The 23,180-nt window shown below is 38.2% G+C and overlaps 1 protein-coding gene across 1 annotated transcript in view; it reads right to left on the reverse strand.

Moving 5' to 3' along the window:
- The window catches only part of LOC135477525 (receptor-type tyrosine-protein phosphatase N2-like), a 186,994-nt gene that overhangs the window by 80,720 nt on the left and 83,094 nt on the right, over window positions 1-23,180 (reverse strand). Inside the window, exon 10 of the mRNA XM_064757665.1 lies at window positions 21,215-21,297. Coding sequence (XP_064613735.1) covers window positions 21,215-21,297 — 83 coding nt within the window. The remainder of the gene's footprint in view (window positions 1-21,214; window positions 21,298-23,180) is intronic.

The following is a 23,180-nucleotide window of genomic DNA, read 5'->3' on the forward strand; positions in this document are numbered from 1 at the left end:
GAATAATGAATTAATACCTCATGCATGACACGCCGGAAAGATTGCAAACAGTGAAGGTTTTGTAGAGGTAAGCAGCAGAAGGGTTCAGGGAAGCTGTACAGTGCCAGAAAGGAGTTATTGTAGGTCTTCACTTCGCCCCCAGGTCTGATTAAAACCAGACCCAGGGACAAGGATTTTCTTCATACCTACGGCTTTCCTATTTCATCAGTGTCCAGAGGATATTCTTTTTCTTTTTTTTCTTCAGATTCATTGGACGTGCATACAGCAGACACGGTTTCAATAAGACGCAGCCAAGCCACGCAGGCAAGCCACGCAGCCATGACTTTCTTTAGAATACAGGAAAAACGCAGCACATGAAGAATCACACAATTTACACAGGAACAACTGTTTTCTTACATCAAGAACACCTGATCTGGGCAGTGAAGCCACAATGTAATTTGTACAACTATAATATGTACCACAACCGCAGCCAAACATTCTAAATGTTACATTGTTCAAAGATCAAGGAAAATACATCTTGGATTCTGAAGTTTGTCTCAGACATCCGCTATGTTCACAGTGTATATTATGTGTATATAACAAATTATTAAAATTATTAAAATTTTTTACCATTTCAAACCTTTTCAACCACGTAAGCACTTTTTTCATGTGGAATTTAATAATAATTATTATGAAAATGATGCTAAAAAGGATTTGTTTGTGTCATTAAAGATGCAAGCATCATAAAACTGTGCAAATTATTTCTCTGCACCCCATAGTTCTCTCAGAATGATTCAAAATACTGGCTGCAGAGGCAGCTGAAAAGGTTGAAGAATCGGGGTAATAATACTTTTACATAGCGGCCTCTGAATTCAGGATATTTTTAAAGATTCAACATATCCAAACTTCAGAAATTTACTCCATGTATATTAATTATCCACCCCTTGCAAATTAAAATAAAATCTCTTAAAATAAAACATTTTATGTTATTTCATATTAGAAAATATGCATTAAAATTTGCTTGATCTATACACACGGGAAATGATTTAACTTGCAAACTCTGTCATTCCTGTTTGTTGTTTTCTCTGACGCATCTTTATCTGTGCCTTTGTGATTATGCAACTATGACTTGACATATTTAAAAAATTGAAAGCATCTCACACTGTGTTCAGCCACAAAACCACATGTTTTGTTCACACAACCAGTAATGTGTTCGCACAGCCACACAATGCAGCTTCATGAAAACAAACGATGCCATTACACAATCACGCAATGCAGTCGCACAATCAGATTATGTACAGCAATTTATCCTGGCTCACTTCAAGCTCACAGGCTGAGAAGACCAAAGCAGGAATTGTAAACCTTACAGGAGATAAGGGGACATAACTCAAAGGAAATCAAGGAATAAGACACATGTTCATGTATGTAGAGGCTTTTTTTTTTTTTAACGAAGATACCATTGTTTCAGAGTATGAGACATCAATGCATCACTTATTCACGCACCGGGTTTTTGTTCTTTACAAACGCACACGCATAATGCAAACAATAATCCATTGCTGTCTCTGGATCAATGGTCAGATACTAAAATACCTTCCCGCAAATACAATATTTGCTCATTTTCCATGCTCTATGGTTCTGTTTGATTTCAAATTATTGACAAAACCCGGGCCATTGGGCAGCTCCATAGAGGGGCACGTGCCAGCTGAATTATCTATTGAGGCTCGCCACTTTCTACACCTTCTGGATCAATGGAACGTACACGCAAACCTGTCCCAGCTATTGTTGAGCTGCATCGCCGATAACAACGCCGAGCCTAAACCATTAACACATCAACAGCAGCAATTGGCCAACAATGTTTGGCGCGTTGGGGCCATAATGCTAAGGACTGAAACTGTAATGGCATATTTACGAGGATCGTCTTTGCAGCGACTAAACCATTCCAAGAGTGAATGACAACCACGCTTAGATCTATAGGCCGTATCTACTTTTCAGCCTGAAATTGTATGCACTTATGAGCATAGTGAGAAATGTCTTCATGAGGCAGACATTTATACTGTTACCTGAATGTCTAACATAATTGCATTCAGCTGACTGTTTCCATGGTTTCCTCATATCTAAAAGAACAAGCGATTAATGTTTTGGAAAAGCACACCCCACCCATTTATACAGCAGAAATTATCATAAAGATGCAACTAAGTACAAGCAAGCAATACTGGTATGTTTATACATATAGCAGGATGCTTACAATCAAGAAATGCTGGTGTTTATACATACGGCAGGATGCACACAAGCAAGCAATGCCGGTGTGTTTATACGTATAGCAGGATGCTTACAAGCAAGAAATGCTGGTGTTTATACATATGGCAGGATGCATACAAGCAAGCAATGCCAGTGTGTTTATATGTATAGCAGGATGCTTACAAGCAAGAAATGCTGGTGTGTTTATACATGGCAGGATGCTTACAAGCAAGAAATGGTGGTGTTTATACATATGGTAGGATGCTTACTAGCAAGCAATGGTGGTGTGTTTATACGTATAGCAGGATGCTTACAAGCAAGAAATGCTGGTATGTTTACACATGGCAGGATGCTTACAAGCAAGAAATGCTGGTGTTTATACATATGGCAAGATGCTTACAAGCGAACAATGCTGGTGTGTTTATACATATGGCAAGATGCTTACAAGCAAGCAATGCTGGTGTGTTTATACATATGGCAAGATGCTTACAAGCAAGCAATGCTGGTGTGTTTATACATATGGCAGGATGCTTCACCTGTACATGCTATGATGGTGCATCCCGAAATTCCATGTTGCACCTATACACGACGTGGTTTGTATCTATATATGTCATGATGGTGCATCCCGAAATTCCATGTTGCACCTATACACGACATGTTTTGTATCTATATATGTCATGATGGTGCATCCCAAAATTCCATGTTGCACCTATACATGACGTGTTTTGTATCTATATATGTCATGATGGTGCATCCCGAAATTCCATGTTGCACCTATACATGACATGTTTTGTATCTATATATGTCATGATGGTGCATCCCGAAATTCCATGTTGCACCTATATATGACATGTTTTGTATCTATATATGTCATGATGGTGCATCCCGAAATTCCATGTTGCACCTATACACGACATGTTTTCTATCTATATATGTCATGATGGCATCCCGAAATTCCATGTTTTCTGCACCTATAGATACTGCAATGTTTTTGTACCATCATACCGTGTGTGGTGCATCTAGGAATATTCCATGTCTTTGCACCTACATGCATAAATGCAGGGGGGGGGTTCACCTATATACGCTACATATATCAAATGGCTTCATTGCTTTTCAAGAAACAACAACGCCAGTTCATGATGCATATTGGAACGCACTTTTCTTCTAACTCTCACCACGAATATAACTCGTTGGAAATGAAAACAAAATGTTAACCAGGATAAGAGAGCACGGAAATATTACAAAATATGTATCACATTATGAGTTATCTACAGAGGTCAAAATCACCAGCTGTAGGCAAACAGTAAAAAACTTTCCCACTAAACAGGAGCCGGCGTGATATATAGCTATCGTGTTGTTACTGACAGTCGTTACTTATAGGTGATTTGTAACAGGGAAATGCCCTTAATAGCCAACTGACAATAGATTATTAATAGCTAAAAGGAGTCTGTCAAGTTACTACGGTAACCATTTCGTGTAATACCTTTACACGAGGGATCGCACAAAGACGAGGGATAAGAGGGAATGTCACCACCATATGGTCCGTTCTCACTCTGTCTGTGTAATACCAGATGAAAACGGGAGGAAATGTTTTCAAAACACACGCATCCTTCATCACCTATTAAACTGGTTTTACAGCTTAGAGAAAGTAGATCCTGTACAAACCACAGGGAGAAATGATTGCAAAAAGAAGTGTAACTCTACAATGTCTAGCTTGTTGTACATCAACTCCAAAGAGGGTGATTACACCCAATGAACCTTTCCCACCTATACAAGCCAGGACCATGATGCGATTCTCTGCTTTTAAACTCCGCTTTTATAACACATTACTCTACATCTCATTGCACACATTACGAGCATAACTCTACTGAAACACTGACAATATTCAAGCCTTACTGACAAGTTTTTGGGTTTGAGTAAATGCCTGATCACCATAAAAACCCAAAGTAATATTTCCACACCTAAATTAATTCACTAAATCTCCCCTGGCACGTCCGGTGTCATACCAGCCTACCTAAATTTTTTTTTTCAGGAATGCGTTAGGCGTGGGACAGCACGCTTCAAATTCGAAGGCCTGAATATTACGAAAAATACACCTCCCACAGGTTTCATTGAAGTGGCTTTAATTTAATTTTATGAATTAAGTCTGCTGCTCTGTCAGGTATATTAAGGATCCAATAGCAACGAGAGGTGATTTTTTCCACCCAATAACAATTCAACACTATAGACAAATAAACACTACATGGCAAACGACTACATGAAAGTGGGCTGAAATTATTTGTGTGTAAACTATGGAAGCCTTGAGATACAAAATTGTAACACATAATCTAAACACAGCAGAACCTTTCATTTTAAACATGAAATTTTTTAAAAGTCAAACATTGTTTATATATTATAGTCACACATGTATAGGGCCATGCAGGTCCTGTAAGTACACAAGGCAGCTGGCAGTCAAAGCCACATATTATTCACACAGTGCAACTTGATGAATTTGATTTTAATCCCATTTAAAAAAGAAAACAAGGCTATTTCATATGTCCTGTGTGCATATGTTACAAATTACACCATCTGTTAACACAGCTTATGAATGAAATTCATGCAGATCTGTGCTTTTTTAAGTCCAAAATTATAGTTGAATCTGATGATTGAATCACGAAACAACAACAATTAAAATCACAGCATGTGTCAACGAGTCTTAAAATAACCTGAACAGCATTCAGTATCAGAACCTGGGTGTACGTGCGACGGACGTTTGAAGCAGTGCTAACACAGTCTTATACAGATACCAGATACCAGAGAGTTTAGAACTAAATGTAAACGTATTAATTACACCCGATGTCTGCAAATCTGAAATGAGGATTTCACTTTACCACATGTAATTATCCGCAGCATCTAAACTGCTATCTCCTTACAATTCCTTCCAGCTTGTAATTATGCTTATATATCTCTGAGATAATTCGAGTATACTCCTCGGAAATCTAATTAATCCTGTGTAGTAACACTAGATCTGCCTATCACAGAGAAGCAAGCAAATTAGAGGCTTGAGGTGAAGAGTGATCAGTGTTTACAGCCATATGGCTATCAGTCCTGCTCTAAAGACTCTACTGTATCCATTACACTTGTCTTAATGTCTTCTTTTAATACAGAGTGCGAAAAATGGCCCTCAGCTATGAAAAAAAAAGTGCTACATTAAACCCTGTAACAAAACACTAAAACCCCTATAATAAAAACTTTTTTCTATTTTTCTTTCTTTCTTTCTTTCTTCACTATAATTCTTGTCCAGTTCAAAATATCAGTTTTCATAAGCAAACGTAATGACTATACTAATTAGATGCATACATTGTGTAAGTATATATGCAACAGTAATGAGGATTTAATTGCAAATCCCAAACTTTGCTGTTTTTCTGCCACGAGTTTTCCAAGATTTTCAATTCATTAAAATTACTAAAACTTATGGATTTCCTTCTGAGTTAGTAACGTTTTCAAAAACAAAAAATGTCCACTGAATGAAGAGCGATAACAGTCTAAAGGAGAAGAAAACTTAAAAACAAGACCCTATAGGCTGAAAAGAGCACATTTTTTTCCTATCTGGTAGTGCCTGCTGCATAATTTTGTGATTTTTCCTCACCAAACACGTAAAACACGTAAGGCAAAGCCGGCATAAATGAGTTAAAACTGCCGGCTTGTTCGTGTAAACTCGGAACCTACGTCCAACATTCCGGCTTTCCGATCGTCAAGCGGAAAACGAACTGTACTGTACGCTACCTTCTGGGAAGAGGAGTTCTACCGGAAATGTGCGAATTACATTTCTGTGGTTTCCGACAGCATCCGCCTCCTAACACAGAAGACTTCACAACTAGTTCTTAGGCAAAATGAGTCGCCCACAACGGATTTTGGTGCTGACTTTATAATTTATTAACTTGAGGTACATATTAAAATTTTTTATGCCATGCACCTGCGAGGAAATACATACTCTTTTCAGTGGTATTTGATCGATATTTAAATTTTTTTCTCCTTTAGAAACAAGTCAGGCCACCCCAATTCAACTTGTTTTATGAGTGGAACAGGTCTTTTTTCAATGTTAGCGTAATGTATAAAAATGAAAATTGAAAATCATTTAATTTCTGAGAAATGTGGATCATATCAGCAATTTGTCTTCTTGAAGATGTATTTATGTGACCTCAAAGCCAGGAACAACTGGAAAATCAAAACAACATCAAGATCTGACAAACAAAAAAAGCTGGATTCCTAGTTTTATTTCTATTCCATTAGATATTATATGGTCGGCTCACATGTAAAACACAAAATAAAATTGGCGTTGCTTTACTTTTTAACCTCATATATACTGGACATATTTTGCACATTTTAATTAGTTTTGGTTTCATACCAGAAATACATATGCAATGTACTTATATGCCATATGTTTTTGTAAACCAGGTGATTCTAAAGCTGCGCGCAAGTCATACAACCATGGAAGTTGGTCATAACCAGCTTTGCAGCCGATATAATAGTGTCAGGGTCTAAACCTTCAGAGTGCTGTCCTAGTGAGAGTAAGGAAAGTCCTAGCAGCTACAGACCTTGTGCGCTATAAACTATCCATCATACTCGTATTTGAACTATGGCAGTTGTCTCATTTGGTCGCAGATTTATACGGGTTTGGGTTGCCCGGCACTGGCCCAGATGAACCTCATGTTAGAGGAGAGCAGAGCAGGTTGTAGAAGTCCTGCTGCCCTGGTTTGTAATAACAGGCTATCTGCTTACGTCCAGATGAGACCCGTACATCTTCCTGGCATGACACCTTGGCAGAGCGACCTAGTCATCTCACGTTAAGGGGACACAGGTGAAAAAATGGCTGATCAATTCATCGTGTGCACGTCATGCCCCATATGCTACACGGCACTCCGTTGTTGGTTATTTTAGGGAGAATTCTGAACTTCTCGAATCAAGATGTGTGTTTGTGAACATTAACATTGGGCAGCCATGAAGAGAGTCGACAGACACATGTACAATAGAGTAAGTGGTGTAAGTTATAAAAAAGAATCAGATATTAAAGGCTGAATAGAATGAATTAGCTGTTTATCAACATCACTTCAAAGTAATAATTGTTATTGAGAAACACAACTGTGTGTGATCGGCCACTTCAATATTAACAACACACCACAAAGTGTTATTAATGACTGAGAAACACGTGGAGATTTCTAAGTATGTAGAAGATTTCTAGCAGATTTTTAATTAGAAACACAATGACGTATACTGGTACATGCACATTTATCCCACAAAACAAATGTTAAGTAATGAAATATAATTATCACATATTTTATACATCAAGTGTAAGGGAGGCTCAAGACTCAACTGAAATCAACCAACCTGCTCAATTTCCTAGAAGCTATACTTTGTGTAATGTCTGAAATGGTTGTACTTTAATTCCTCTAACTTTTCGCTTCTGAATGAGAAACTCTCAGTGCCGTGCTTGCCATTTTTTAATACGATTTCCAAGCTTCAGGGCTTCACAAAGTATAATTGCATCTACACAGGACAATTCCTTCAGAATAGGCTTGAATAAGCATCCAGCTAACATGCAAAATGGTTGAAAAATACAGTATATATATATAATTATTTATTTATATGATTGGTGTTTCATGCCGTTCCCAAGAATATTTCACTTATACAACGGCAGCTAGCATTATGGTGGGAGGAAACCGGGCAGAGCCCGGGGGAAACCCACGACCATCCGCAGGTTACTGGGAGACCTTACCATACAGTATATATAATTAAAATACATAATTCTTGGGACAGATATTAGTAGTGTTTCTTTAAAAACCTTTTGGAAAAGTAAAGATATGTTGTTAATTATGTGGTCTAACCATCTGAGAAAAAAAGAAACTCAACATTCCTGCTATAAATGCAGATATATTGGCTAAAATGAGCGGACCAAGTGTCCCAAAAATGGGAAGAAATGAAGTCGCAGTTAGGTGATTATAACTTTCAAGACGCTTTGCTAACTAATAAGAATCAGTATCGTCCTTACCGGTAAAAAAGATGTCCTACACTTATTGTAAACTACAGGATAGAGTAATTACCCCTAACATTTAATTTTTAGGATGTCTGGGCCCAGTTTCACAAACATGTCGCCCGTGATCTGCTCTGTTTAACACATGCACCTGCAACTGTTAAAGCTACGGTCCAATCCACAAATCATTAGTCCATATCATGAACGCTAACGCAGTGTAATGCCCAGGAGTCTCTCACCAATGGGGACGCTGTGAGTTCAAGTTCAGCTCATGGTGGCTTCCTCTCTGGCCGTACATGGGAAGGTCTTACGTTTCACCTGGGCTCTGCCCGGTTTTCATCCACCATAATACTGGCCACCGTCGTATAAGTGAAATATTGTACGGCGTAAAACACCGATGAAATAAATAAATACATAACGAACCACATATCCACATGTATACTATGCTAAAAAAAACCGGGAGAGAAACGTACGCAGCTTTCAGGTTTCAGCACTGTACTAATATCTGTCCTAAAACTAAGAAGAATTACAAACTTTCAAAGTTATTCAAACCATACATTTCAGATAAATACAAAACTGTTCTCATATTTAAACGATCCTTTTTGGGGTATATATTAGTATATCAGCTTGTTTTATATACTTTTTTAATGCAATCTTCCAATGTAGCTATTAACACATGTTGAAGGGACATACATGCGTGTCTGACCTAGGCCAATCTGCCTGATTCTGAAGTACAACACTACGAGCCATAAGGGTGTGGGTAGCTCAGTCACGCATTTTCATTTCGCACACACATACTTTTATCAGAAAATCTTTGCCGAGGACAAGGAAAACTGACCGAAAGAAATGTGTGGACAAAAAATTATCAAGTATAAATATTTTTCCTGGGGCCAGAGACTAATGATGAAAAGTTTTTCCGCTTCTTGCCAAGATCTGATGACGATTCTGTCAATAAGAAGAGATTACAGAGTGGTATTCTCCCTTCAGGGGTATTTCCTAGGTTAGTCAACAGCCCCTGACAGTAATCACCCTGACACGGAGACGTGCGTTGACCAGAATCTAAGTACTTGGTCACCACTTCCTTCTACACAGGGGTGCCACAGGCAAAAAAATCCTCCTGCTGAAACATCCAGATGGTGAATAGTCAGAAAGTAGTCTGCCAGAAAACTGTACTTAAAACACCGTTATATTGCTTTGAGAACAAACACACATGTAGAGTTGCCCATGACTATCCATTCTTGGTATCTCAATGTCTCATCTAATTAATGACTCAAAATTTCCTCCAGCGGTAAGCAACATAAAAAGATGAAGAACCCAATATGACATGCCCAACAACAGTAATAAAACTTCAATCTCATAGAATGTTGTGTCTACGAAAAGGAGAAGCAGTCAACAGTTTTCAGTGATCTTGAAAAGACACGATTATTGTTCTAGGTGAATGTGTGAACTCAGTATTCAAATCGTGTACCATGCTAGTATATAAGACAATAAAATATGCATCTCGGTTGCGCTTTGACTGCAACCGTTCACATATCCAAGATAGCAATCTAACTCAACGAAACGAATACAGGGTCCATTAAGCCCTGGGTTAAGTGGAATTAAACACAATCATGAAGCAAAATGCCAGAGATTCTGAACGACCTGTGCAGACTTACTTTTAATACTTAGAATTATAATCATTTTTAATACATAAGGACTTTTCAGTGAAAGTGCAAGTTAATCTTGAACTGAACAGGCAATCCCAAGGGACCAAAGATGATAATCCTTTTAAAAAAAATTTAAAAGTGCACTTTTTCTGCTACTTGATCCCCAAACAAATGCATAAATTTGAATGAGTCAGTCAAAACATAACAGTAGCACATATATCATCTTGGATAAAAGCTAGAAAACAAAAATCGAAATATTAATAATAACTCTTCAGTTTAGGTTATTCTGAATGACTTCACACAATCTTTAATATCCCTTTTATCAGTGGCTAAAGCAGCATTTGTTGGCAGTGTTATTTCTCTCTTTTACCTTGGCATACCGAAACCAGACTCCCTGGAGATCTAAAGATTGCACTAAACATTTGCCTCGAGTAGTAAAAACAAAAGTTCTTTCTTCGTCTCTGCAGGATCCGTTCCTCTTGTTTGCTTTTTTTCTTCTTTGCTTCTCGGAGATTCCTTTCAGATGCTTCCTGTGTAATTATTATCTCTTCCAGAAATTCATATCTGCAGGCTTCACTGATACATCAGCTAAACCAAGCACCCGGGGGCGATTGGAGGAACAGTAGTTTACCACAACTTCATCCCTTACTGCCACTGTCACATGGCATACTTCTCCACAGGGGGGAATCATGAGGGTGAGGGGGAGGGGGGTGGGGTAGCACATGGGTCAAAAAGGCTCGGTATTTCCGAGCATGGGCATTATCATACTCCATTACAGGAGAGTTCCATCACTCGACGACAAACCCTAAGCGCACAAACTAAGCCACAGACCATTCTTTCCTCCCATATTAGAGAGCCTAACATCCCACTAAAAGCTTTGCGGCGTCCTTAATACATAATAGTTTTTCCCTCCGAAAACAAAACTGGGATAGCCGGGTCTTTGAAAAGCTTGGCTGGGCTGAAATTCATCTTGAGCTGATGGATGAATATCAAGGCCACTTATAACTCTTTGGGCTCTTTTGAGGACACAGAACAATAGAGTGAGGAGCGCATCTGATATCTATAGAATTCCACATCATAAACACTGACAGGGAAGGAATTTCATTTAACCTGCAACCTTCATTAGCTAAACGGAGATGGCTAGAAAAATCTGCCGTCAGCTTAATCATTACACGCACGCTATAAAGGAGGCGACAGTTTGAATTTCTCACTAATTATCGCACTGCCATCAAGTCTGAAAAACAGCTTCAATGTTTGAAGTATTAAAGTCTCTTTGTCTTGACTCTACCAGTAGTTTCTAATGGATCAGATTAAATTTCAATAAATCACGTGCAAAAGACTTTGTTGTAAATGTTAATCTCCAACACAAGGTAAGAATATTGTACGAAAAATGCACAGGCTATATATATATATATATATATGTGTGTGTGTGTGTGTGTGTGTATATATATATATATACATACATGCAGTTACATAACTGTGAAGTGATCAAGCTTTAACGCAGCAGACCCCTATCAAACCTGCACCACTCTTTATAGCAGACACCATTGATATTTATTTATATTTATGCTCTGAACTGAAACCATTATGCTCCAAATTCTTTTATGCTTCAAATTTTTTTATGCTCCAAACTGTCACTGTTATGCTCCAAACTGGCACTGTTATGCTCCAAACTGTCACTGTTATGCTCCAAACTGGCACTGTTATGCTCCAAACTGGCACTGTTAAGCTCCAAAATGTCACTGTTATGCTCCAAACTGGCACTGTTATGCTCCAAACTGTCACTGTTAAGCTCCAAAATGTCACTGTCATGCTCCAAACGGGCACTGTTATGCTCCAAACTGGCACTGTTATGTTCCAAACTGGCACTGTTAAGCTCCAAACTGACACTGTTATGCTCCAAACTGTCACTGTTATGCTCCAAACTGTCACTGTTATCCTCAAAACTGACATTCTTATACGGGCATAAATGCTCCAAACTTCATTTTGCTCCAAACTGACACAGTTGTATGCTCCTGACACACTCACATGTATGCTCCAAACTGACACCATTGTATGCTCCTAACTGACACACTTACATGTATGCTCCAAATTGACACCATTATATGCTCCTGACACCCTTACATGTATGCTCCAAACTGACCCCATGATATGCTCCTAACTGACACATTTACATGTATGCTCCAAACTGACACCAATATAAGCTCCTAACTGACACCCTTACATGTATGCTCCAAACTGAAACCGTTATACGCTCCTGGCACCCTCACATGTATGCTCCAAACTGACACCCTTACATGTATGCTCCAAACTGAAACCGTTATACGCTCCTGACACCCTTACATGTATGCTCCAAACTGACACCCTTACATCTATGCTCCAAACTGACACCCTTACATGTATGCTCCAAACTGACACCCTTACATGTATGCTCCAAACTGACACCCTTACATCTATGCTCCAAACTGACACCCTTACATCTATGCTCTAAACTGACACCCTTACATCTATGCTCCAAACTGACACCCTTACATCTATGCTCCAAACTGACACCCTTACATGTATGCTCCAAACTGACACCCTTACATCTATGCTCTAAACTGACACCTTCATATGTTCCAAACAGAAACCATCACGCTAGCTCATTATACCATTGCATGCTCTAAGGAATCTGGACATCTCTACAAAAAGTACATAAATTGTGTACTTTTAATACTAAAAACAGATTATACATCAATGGACAAAAACTAATTCCAGATTACCAATTAAAGTGACAAAATTTTAATTTTTAAACAAATTCTGATTGCAACATCTTAACAAAGTTTTAAAGTTTGATCATAAACTAAATCAATCACGATGAAATAAAAAATATTTATCGAGTATGTAGCTTGTACAAGCCCGGATAAGTCTCGCTGTAATTCAAATTCAACACAAAAAGGGCTGGCCACTGTCCCTCATTAAAATATGTAACCGGAAGAGCATGGGGCATACGCACAGCGTTCAGAAAGTTCCAGTCAAAACAAACATGTCGAGCAAGGTATGCGTGGGTGACGGAAATAGTACCAGTGTGATCTTGCTATCTTACTTTATCCATATTCCTCCGCCTAAGTATTTATACCGAAAATATACATATTGTACCATAACAGGCATGCAAATGAAAAGCGGGAGCTTGGCGCTGAACGTGGTTGTACACGAAGTAAGCCGCAGGTAAGTGGCAACTTAAACAAGCACTAATGAAGCAACATCGTGCTTCAAGGGACCCTTTTCTTTCTTTAATGTACTCCATCATTCAAACTGACCACCAATTACAACTCTAGACTTGTTGGTCAAGCCCTTTTTTTTACACCCCTTTTTGGCAGATAATGTGACAAACGAGCTGTAAGTCCTTCTCTTATTTGCGTAATCAGCTATGTTTGTTTACATATGAAGTTTACCTACCGCTGTGCGCATGCTCCATCTCCACTGAATTGACAGCGCCTCATTTAAATATTCTAGCAGAATTCTTCGCTTATTTTTAAACATTCACTTAACGTACAATGCTGGGGATGGGATTAACAAAAAGACTGTAACTTTTTACTTCTTGCGAAAAATAGCCAAAACTGACTTGGCTCTAGTTTCTCTCAGCCTCTAACTTGTTGTTTAATGCCGTTTATGAACTTACTTGAATATAGCCAGACTTATAATGGATGAAGCTGAGAACAGTTGAAACTTATACTGCAAAGGTTTCAAGTCTAACATGGATACAAATTTCCATGGTGAGTACAGACTGGTTATATGTGTATTCTAGTCTGCAATTTGCATGCTCAAACTGTGAATTACCAGACTGGCTTACCCCGCACTCCCACCCCCATCCCCCACAGCTAATCAATTCTGCGAATTACATCAGAACCACAAAATGCTGTAAGAAAACAGCACGCACTGTGACAGCAGGCCTGCAGGTATATTGTACACATACAATGTACATACACATGCAGGCATTTATCATCACGGTTTTACGTTTATAAATTAGGAGCTGTCCAAAAACATATACTATGTAACCTCAAACAATCAAAACCATTTTTTTTTCTTTGTGTTGTTTTTACATTCACGTATACACTGAATGATACTTAATCACAAAGAACACATTTACATATATGACCGGGCCTTCAAATGAAAATTGTTGTGGTTTCCTCCACGCTCTGCCCGGTTTCCTCCCACCATAATACTGGCCGCCGTCGTGTAAGTGAAATATTCCCGAGCACAGTAAATATAAATAAATAAATCAAATGAACATATTTTTGTCCATTAGGGCTGTCCATAATGGTACAGGTATAAAAAAAAATACATCACTTCAGACACGGCAGAGGCATAAAACCTGTGTTAGCGTGTGAAAGTCTTCTAAAAGCATATATAAATATATATATATATATATATATATATATATATATATATATATATATATATATTTACATATCCATGTGCCAAATTCAAGGCTAGAATGACGTGCGTATATGTCATATATTCAGCAAGTCAGAAGAGGATATTATGCTAGAGGGGGTGGGGTGTGAAATGCATGGGCAAGGGGGCGGGGGTCATCTGTGAGAAGAGAGCATGCAGGCTGATTAGGGGAGAGTCCAAGCCCTCACATCTACAGTGTCCGTACAGTTTGTCTGCTTTCTCTGACAATGTCCGAAAGGACAATTTGTTCTGTACCCCCATTAGAAGGGCTTCCGCCTGGCGCTGGACACTTGAGCTAAAACCAGGCTTTGCCATAATGAGAAATTAAAAGGTTTCTGCGCATAGCAGACCCTCTATTGTTCTGTAATAATAGGAAGAGTGGGGGGGGGGGGGGGAAATGTCCATTTAAAAAGAAGCCATTTCAAGACAGTACTTCCAGCGGAGTTAGACTCCAATTTCAGCCTATTTACAACTTCCACTGATAGCTTCTAATCTTATTATACTGTTCCTATGTCCTACAGTCGCCAGCTTCCAGTTTCCCCAGGTGTCTGTTAACTCAACGTATTTTACGTCGCACAACTAGCTTTTTGCTACAGGAGAAGTATGATTTCACTTTAAGCGCAATATGAACACTGCTCTTTGCAAAACAACCTTTAAAAGCAGACAGCTCTTTTTTGGGGGGGGAGGGGAGTCTTCAATCATATCTATAGCTTCATTGAAACCAGTGGAGTATTCCCAGCCCCATCTAACCACCAAAAAATTGCACCCAAACCGGCTGATAGACTCTTGATTCCACCTCTTCCGGTGTGATCTTGCTTGAGTCCTCCTAAAACCTCTGAAGACTATCAAGCACAGCGTCATTAAGCTGGGCAGGTAATGAGAAGGTTGGTGAAGCACCCCTCTAATAACACAAATCAAAACTCTGATAAGAATATCAACATCCAAATTATCACCGGGACTAACATTAAATCATATTAACGCAAGCAACTGATTCGGCTCCATACAGTGAAGCAGAAAAAAGGCTTCAAGATCCGAGCCTGTAAGCTATATGGAGTTGTCCAAATTACAGCCAGAGCTAGGCAATCTCTATCTTGTGTCAATCGTCCCTACAGTATCAATTTTCAATCTACATGATCATGATAATTGACATGATTTGAGAACAAGTCACAAGTCTTCAAACTGACACAGATACATTAGTTATAATTTCACTTCTAGCCATCAATCCAGTTGGAATCAGTATCAAATAAAATTCTTTCGGGCTATAAAAGCGTTATGGATTGTTTTAAAAGAAGCTGAACAGCTTTTCATGAAAGAGCTGCAAGATCAATTCCAGCTGGATAGCATGCTAGTTCAGCACAATGACTCAGTAGCCTCTCACAGCGATCACAAAGAGTTCAAGTCCAGCTCAAGCTGACTTCCAGAAAAACTCCAACTTAACCAACGAAAGTCAGAAGGTTTGTTTGTACCAGACCAAATGAATTAGGGATGAGGGCTTTCTCCAGATTCTAGCCAAATGACTTTCATATTAAACCCTGCTATATACATTTACAAGCACAGATACTTCATTCATGCAAGAAATGTTGTCTTTCACATTATTTTAATAGTCCAAATTAAGTCCCTTTCAGTTAATACCAAAGATACATGCCTCATTGACACTTGTCATTTTGACCCCCCTGCGCTGCTGGTAGAAACAGGCTGCCATACACATTCAAAGATCAGGTCCATGCTATGGAACAGAGCAGTATTTAGCCATCTGTGTACACTGTGTGACTTAAAATGATGTTGTCCACTATTCTTCATTGGTTTACAGACGACCTTATCAGGACGGGAAAACATGTGCTCTCTTGTCTTCTTCTAGCTTTTATATAAATAGAAACTTAATTCGATACAAATCAGCGTGAGTCATGCGGCAATAACTAATTTGTATATGTCACTTCAGGAATATTGACATAAAGTCGATAAGAGAGAGAACTGGGATGCTCGAAAGAAACAGTCTCTAGATAAGTATGCTATATTTGTGCTGTGCTAGAAAACTACACACAAAGACTAAGGCAAATTCCTATCTTCATTCATCTGTCATCAAAGTTTTTAAAATCGATCCTCATCTATTACCAAGAGACATTTCTGCATACATACATGAAGAAAATCTAGACAAAAAGAAAAACAGAACAACTACTTGTGTTAAGATGATCAATAAGGACCTTGATGTGTACAAACAGCACATTGTAATGTAGAAGTGCCATGTAAAAATGCATAAACCACAAGCGGCACATGTACCTACTCTAATTCCTCTATCTTTTTGCATATAAAAGAGCAACTTTCAGTGCATCTTAAGCACATTTATAATTTGACTTCTGAAACAAAACTACATTGATTGGATGGTCAATTTCAGGACTTTACAAAAGCATAATTTATCAGTCTACACAGAATAATGTCTTCAGAATATGCTTAAATAGACACCTTGCAAACATGCATTTGTACTGAACTCAAAAATACAAGCTTGATTTTCTCGGGGGGTTGGGGGGTAGGGTCGGTTTTTATACTTGTCATAATCTAGTTTTGAAAAGACGGTTCAGAAATATAAATACAATGTGCTTGTGTGTAACCCCTCTGCTGTTTCAACACCATAATTCATCAACCTTTCATAACGTTTCATTTTTTTGGGGAAAACAGTTGTTAACATTTCTATTTGTTACGTTGGTGTGAGCATGAAAATCTTCAGTATTTAAACCACTGCCATATGTTGCAACACATCAAGGCAGCATACTGTATTTCAACAGTACAAATATTGCCAGGACACATAAAATACATGTCAAATCTGTCAACCTTTTTTTCAGTCTTTTCCAGATTATGCCCAAATGTTCATCACATATGGCAACCGATTACTAAAAACTCATTCCACAATTTAACCGAACGGACCATAAAAACTTTATATAATAAGTTTGTTGGCATTCATGCAATTACGAAGATCAACTATCGGGCAGTAACCCAAAGGGTCAAGCAGTGCTAAAATATTCAGATGTATAGAGCGGTACTCCATACTTTTCCAAGAGAGGAAGTACTGGGTAAGCCGACCGAAGAACATTTTTTTGAAAATACTCATCACTTAACTATTTTGGATCCCAGCAAAACACCTGGAAAATGTGCAGTTGATTCAGTTAAGGTGGTTGAGAAAATCGAAAGACAAACATGTACATATGCATACAGCATGTATAGACCTACTAGTACAAAGATTCTTGTAGTTACATATAGAACTACAAGTATATGTATGTGCATGTCCATTGCACAGAATTATGATTTAAAATAATTGTTGTAACATTCTAGAATAAATTAATTACTTCAGCTCTTCCTCACAAGGAATAAATCTAATGATGCTCAAAGGTCTACATTTATTTATTACACCTCAACATGTAAGCCTACTGGGTTTATTTCAAAAACTCACTCATTGACAACTTTACCTTTTCATTTTTGTTTTGATAGCATGGGTTGCATTCTATGGTAAGTAATCTAATGCGACTGTTTTTTTTTTTTTTGTGTTTTTTTTTACCTGTCGAAACATTTCTCTGTACACGAACTGCCGTTTTGGGATCAAAACAGTTACGCTAAATCCAAATGGGGGTCTACATTATAACACAAAAATTTATTATTTGTGCTTTACTTATTGGCAGTATATCGTATAAATCTGAAATGTTTCTGAACACTAGCTGTTGTCATGATCGTAAACGTTGGAAACTGGACCCTCGATGACACTTTAACACAGCACAATTACCTGACGATCGGTGTAGGCCTAAAACCATACACTGGGGGCGTTATTAGGAAGATTTAATGCAGTACAGTAACAGATCTTGTTGCATAATAACCCAAATTTTTTTTAAGCCCTTGCTACATCTTCTTCATGGGAAACAACACAAATACAAATATCACAGTATTCATTCTCCACGACTACGGGTACACATATCATAATCCTTTGCAGTAACCTTCAGTTTCTGAAAACTGACATGTCGTGGAGAGCGTCGCGCCCGTAAACTACTTTGGAGATCTACACGTACTTACCATTCTGACAGGCCCGTTTGTTTTATATCTCGCATGTACGCTTATAGCTTTCAGAAATTTAGACGTACACAAAATGCGCGTCCAGTTCGCTCTGTTTTAATTTTAGAAGCGTATCATCTAATTTTTAAGCGCATTTACGCCTGCTCACCCCTTACCTGTTGCACTGGGGTCAAGATCAATGGCATACCCGCCGTCTTATAACTTCCACATTTTTTATTTTCTCCATTTTGGTGACTAACAAAGCGCTCCATTGATGTAAGGTAGGCCTAAATATTGTTAGGATCTGTTAAATACATGGACGTTGGGTACCTTACATAGAGTAAATCTTTTCAGTACATATGCTATCACAGGCAATGAAGGTACCGACTGGTACGTGACATTCCTGAAAATACCACAAGTGAATTCGATAACCTTTCGTGACACGAAACTAAGCACTAATAAATGAAAATACGAGTCCAAACATAATTAAAATTTTTATTCAATTCTTAATCACAACATATAAATCCCAACAACCCTTTACTGAAAACTCGATGGTTTTTTGATGAACTGAAGGTGGGCAAATAATTCCTTTCTTAGCCAGAATAATTCCATATCCACAACACAAGTATTCAATGTCCCAAAATTGCATATGAAAATGGTTAATTTCCAAGAAGAACAAAGAATAACTGCTAGACTTGAATGTGATGGTCACAGTGTCTGAATTGTAATAGTTCCCATCAAAGACAACACAAATAATGTCATAACCGGAAAAAGTGTTTGCAAAAACAAGTGGGAAAGTATAGACACGCCTTATTCTTACATCAAGTTTTCCACACAAACTTTCAATACACACGAATGTACACAAATGATAAAATAATATGTTGAATCAAAAAAATTTTTCCCCAAGCAAAGTGGGAAAGGACAAATACACTTTATTCATACATTAAGTTTTCCACATAGGAGCTTTCAATAAACACCATAAATGAATAATAAAATAACGCTTTATCAGAAAAAGTATTTGCCAATTAAACGCAGTGGGAAAGTTCCATAAAGGGTCTAGCTTTAACATGTAGCATCAGTGCTGAACTTCATAATATACTGAGAGGCTTAATAATGGAGTATTGTGGCAGAGTAGACTAAGAGCCTTCTACAAGCACCCAAAGACATCAGCAGCAGAACAGTTTGACAGTTTATACCTGGCAGTAGTAGGAGTTGGATGCTAAAGCTTGATCACCACAGGTGTGACAGGGCTACAGTTTATAAAGGAATTAAGATTAAGACAACTTTAGCTATATAGTCTTACAAATGACTGTCTATTAAAAGGGTATTTATTTCGTGGGTTTTAAGCAAATACTTCAAGAATATTTTGAGATATAAACTTTGCTGCCAATTCTACATGCATGCGGTCTACTTTCCAAGTACCTTCAAAGTACACAAAATTTACGATGACTATTTTGGGATATACGCTTTTTGCTAAACAGTCATGACCATCTCAATGATCATCTCAATTATCAATACCCAACAGAATATTTTCCTGGCTGAAGAACCTTTCAAGAAATTTCAAGAAATAAAGGAAAAAAGACCTCACTCTTCCACCTGTTGGGCTTTATTTTTATGTTGTGTCTCAAGACTATAAAGCCAAAAACTATAAAATTTCTGAGAAATAAAATCAAATCTTTCTGATAGGCTATGTTTATCTGTTTACAAAAAGCCAGATGGAAAGAGCTGATATTTCTTATCATAAAAACAGGACACTTGTATAATTTTGCTAGTCCTCGTTGAACTCCCCTGTCAGCTTGTGGCTTATCTCCAACATGCCTGTAATGGAAGGAAACCCCAAACCAAACATGCACAGCTTAATTTATAATCCTACGAGACAGCTCTGTACAATATGGACAGCCTTAAACATCGATCTTCACTTCTGTGATAATCTACACAGCACAGTAAAACTAATCCACTCCAGTAACACGCTCTAAACTTGAATGTACAAATTCTGCAACCAATTCAAACTGTATCTGCATGAAAGAGCAGCACTGGCTTGCTTATATATGGTTTGGGATATTCAGAAAAGTACCATTTTAGCTCCAGTTTAAGTACATCCTTAGTCTCCTGGCAGAGGTGTTGGTTTATGGTAAGACAGGGCCACACAACCACTGAGCACGAGAAGACCCGATGCAGTTCGTTGTCTAATTGTCGGGGAAATGGACAGGCCTCTCCCACACACCATGTCAATCACACTGCACACAAATTTCCTGACCACTTGAAAAGTGAAATTGCCTCAGAGATAACTTGGGACAATAAAGCCTCGGCGTAGCTTTCTGTGGAAGCACACGCGAATTGTAAATAGAACCCGGGTTTGACTGTGTGAAGTGCTGAGTTTTGAATGGCCCGAGGTAATTACAAGGACAATGGGATGATACCGCGGGGAAAACAAGCCATTACGTGTGAGGGCGTTGCAGAGACCATCAGGTGACATGAAACGCATCCGCGACATGAATGGGGATACAAGTTGTTCAAATATGGAGCTTGCATGCGCCTTTCATAGGACCCTCAAGACACAGTCAAATGAACTGACAGTAAAAAAAAACTTTGACACAATTAAGATCTTTTGTATGAATGAAAGGATACCTAAGTAAAATGGTGGAAAGTAATTTAACTTTTGCATTTCGTAATTGTAAAAGTTTTATTTCTTGTCAGTTTTCCCCAGATCTAACCAGATTCTACAATAAAATGAAATATGAAGTTCACGGATCTGATGCATAATTATGGAACATCAGGTAAATGTAGAACACTACATACACACATACAAACCAAAAAAAAACAAACCAAAAAAAGGGCTCACAACAGATATAATATTGTAAAAAGAGCTTACCGGCAACCTTGGCAATACTGGAGGCATTGTAGATTTTGAGCAGTTCAGGGCTGATACGAAACGTGACACGGCCATCTTGTACGCTACAACACAACACAAAGGTATACAAACGTTATTGTATTTTCTTTTCTTGTCAGGTCTTGTCAGTAACACATGCAGTATGTGTTTGATCTCAAGTTTGATCGCAGACAAATTAAGTTCCTCATTTTTCCTGATTCTGAGAGTTGCCCTGATCTTAAATAGAACGGACTTTTTTAGCTTTGATTTATTTAATTACTTCATTGGTGTTTTACGACGTACTCAAGAACATTTCATTTAAATGACAGCAATCATGAAACTATACCCAGATCTCTCACAGCCAGAAATTCCCACGTATGATAGCTAGGTTTATTTGGAGGGTAGAATGGAGAGATCAAGCTCTAAATATAATATGTTTTGGCTTTACCTGCTTCTAAACTGCACTTTTGTTTTCACAAATGCAGTACTTACACTGTGTATATGTTTACATGGATAAGCATTTAATCATAAAATTCAAAGTGCTTTTGACTTTCATACTGCCAGTGCCAAAGAATTTTAATGCTACCATGCCCGGAGTTTTTTTTGATGGCATGAATGCAGATGCCCATGGGGATAATATTCTTTTGATTCTTTGAGGACAAATTCCTCACCACTGAATACAAAGACCCTTTCAGGCCTTCCTTGTTGACTGGAATACAATGACTTTCACCATCACATTATACTAGTACGTGTTAAATTGCATGCAAATTAATTTGGCATGAAAAATAAACTGACATACTTATGTGACCATGTTAATTATAAAAGCATTCGCAAAGGAGATTTCATATAGTGTAGATCTCAAACCTTTTCCACTGCTAAGGCACTCTTTTCACCATACATGCCTACAAACATTATAAAGATAATGCCAAAAACGATTTGTTTGTGCCACTAAAGATGCAGGTTTCATGAAACTGTGCAAATTATTTCTCTATTGTCCAAATTCCTCTCAGAATGTTTCAAAATATTGGTCGCAGTAGTGGCTGAAAAGGTTGAAGAATAAGGGTGTACACAGTACATAGTCATTTTCTGCAAGAAAACACATTATGAACTTCCAAACAATATCACAAAAAATAAAAGTAATATTTTGCACCAATACTGACAGATATATGATGGACAAAGTGTAAAAGTTAAAGTTAAATGTCATCATGAAAGAGAGATAAAAGAGGATGACAAAACATGTACAGCACCTTAAATGACCACAAATTTTTTTTATTCATTTTAGGTGTTTTGAGGTTTTGAGGTTTAGCTTGGAACATGGGATGATGTTTCATTGGAAAATCGTAAAATAACATTTTGTGACATTTATTTGTACATTACAAGTATTAAAACTAACAAGGGCCTACATGTGCAAAGTGTAACGTAATGCTACTTCAACTATCCACTGTACCAGGTGTGTCTTTCTAAGAACCAGGTATAGAAGAAGCCAGAAGCAGCTTACAGGTTGTAAGAAGTCTCCCAAAAAGCTTTACTTGTAAGACTTAATTTGTCCTCCTGCTCCGTGTGCCTGTAATACGTGAGGAATTATCGATGGCTTGCTCAGAATTAATTGGGGGGAGATTTGCGACTGAAATGCTCCGCATGATGTCGTGCCGTGGCATACATGCTGTTTCATTTTGCTCGATCAATACCACCGCAAGACGGAAAGACGGACGGCAAGAAGAGCTGATAACGGGACGCAGGCGATGGTCGCCTTGCTCGCAGTGGACAACTCAGCTGACATTTTAACAAATACCTCCATCTTAACACAGGTCAATGTAACAATAGCAGAGGTTCATGTCTCCGAAAAACCTCCCCTCGCAACCTCCCCTGGAAAAAAAACACCAGCACTAATGACAGGATCGTTCCTGGCAGCATGCAATGTTCCCAGAGCAGCTGATCTGCACAAGCAACGCTGTCGGATCAAGGCAAT

The sequence above is a fragment of the Liolophura sinensis genome, chromosome 11 (assembly GCF_032854445.1).
Source record: "Liolophura sinensis isolate JHLJ2023 chromosome 11, CUHK_Ljap_v2, whole genome shotgun sequence".
NCBI lineage: Eukaryota > Metazoa > Mollusca > Polyplacophora > Chitonida > Chitonidae > Liolophura > Liolophura sinensis.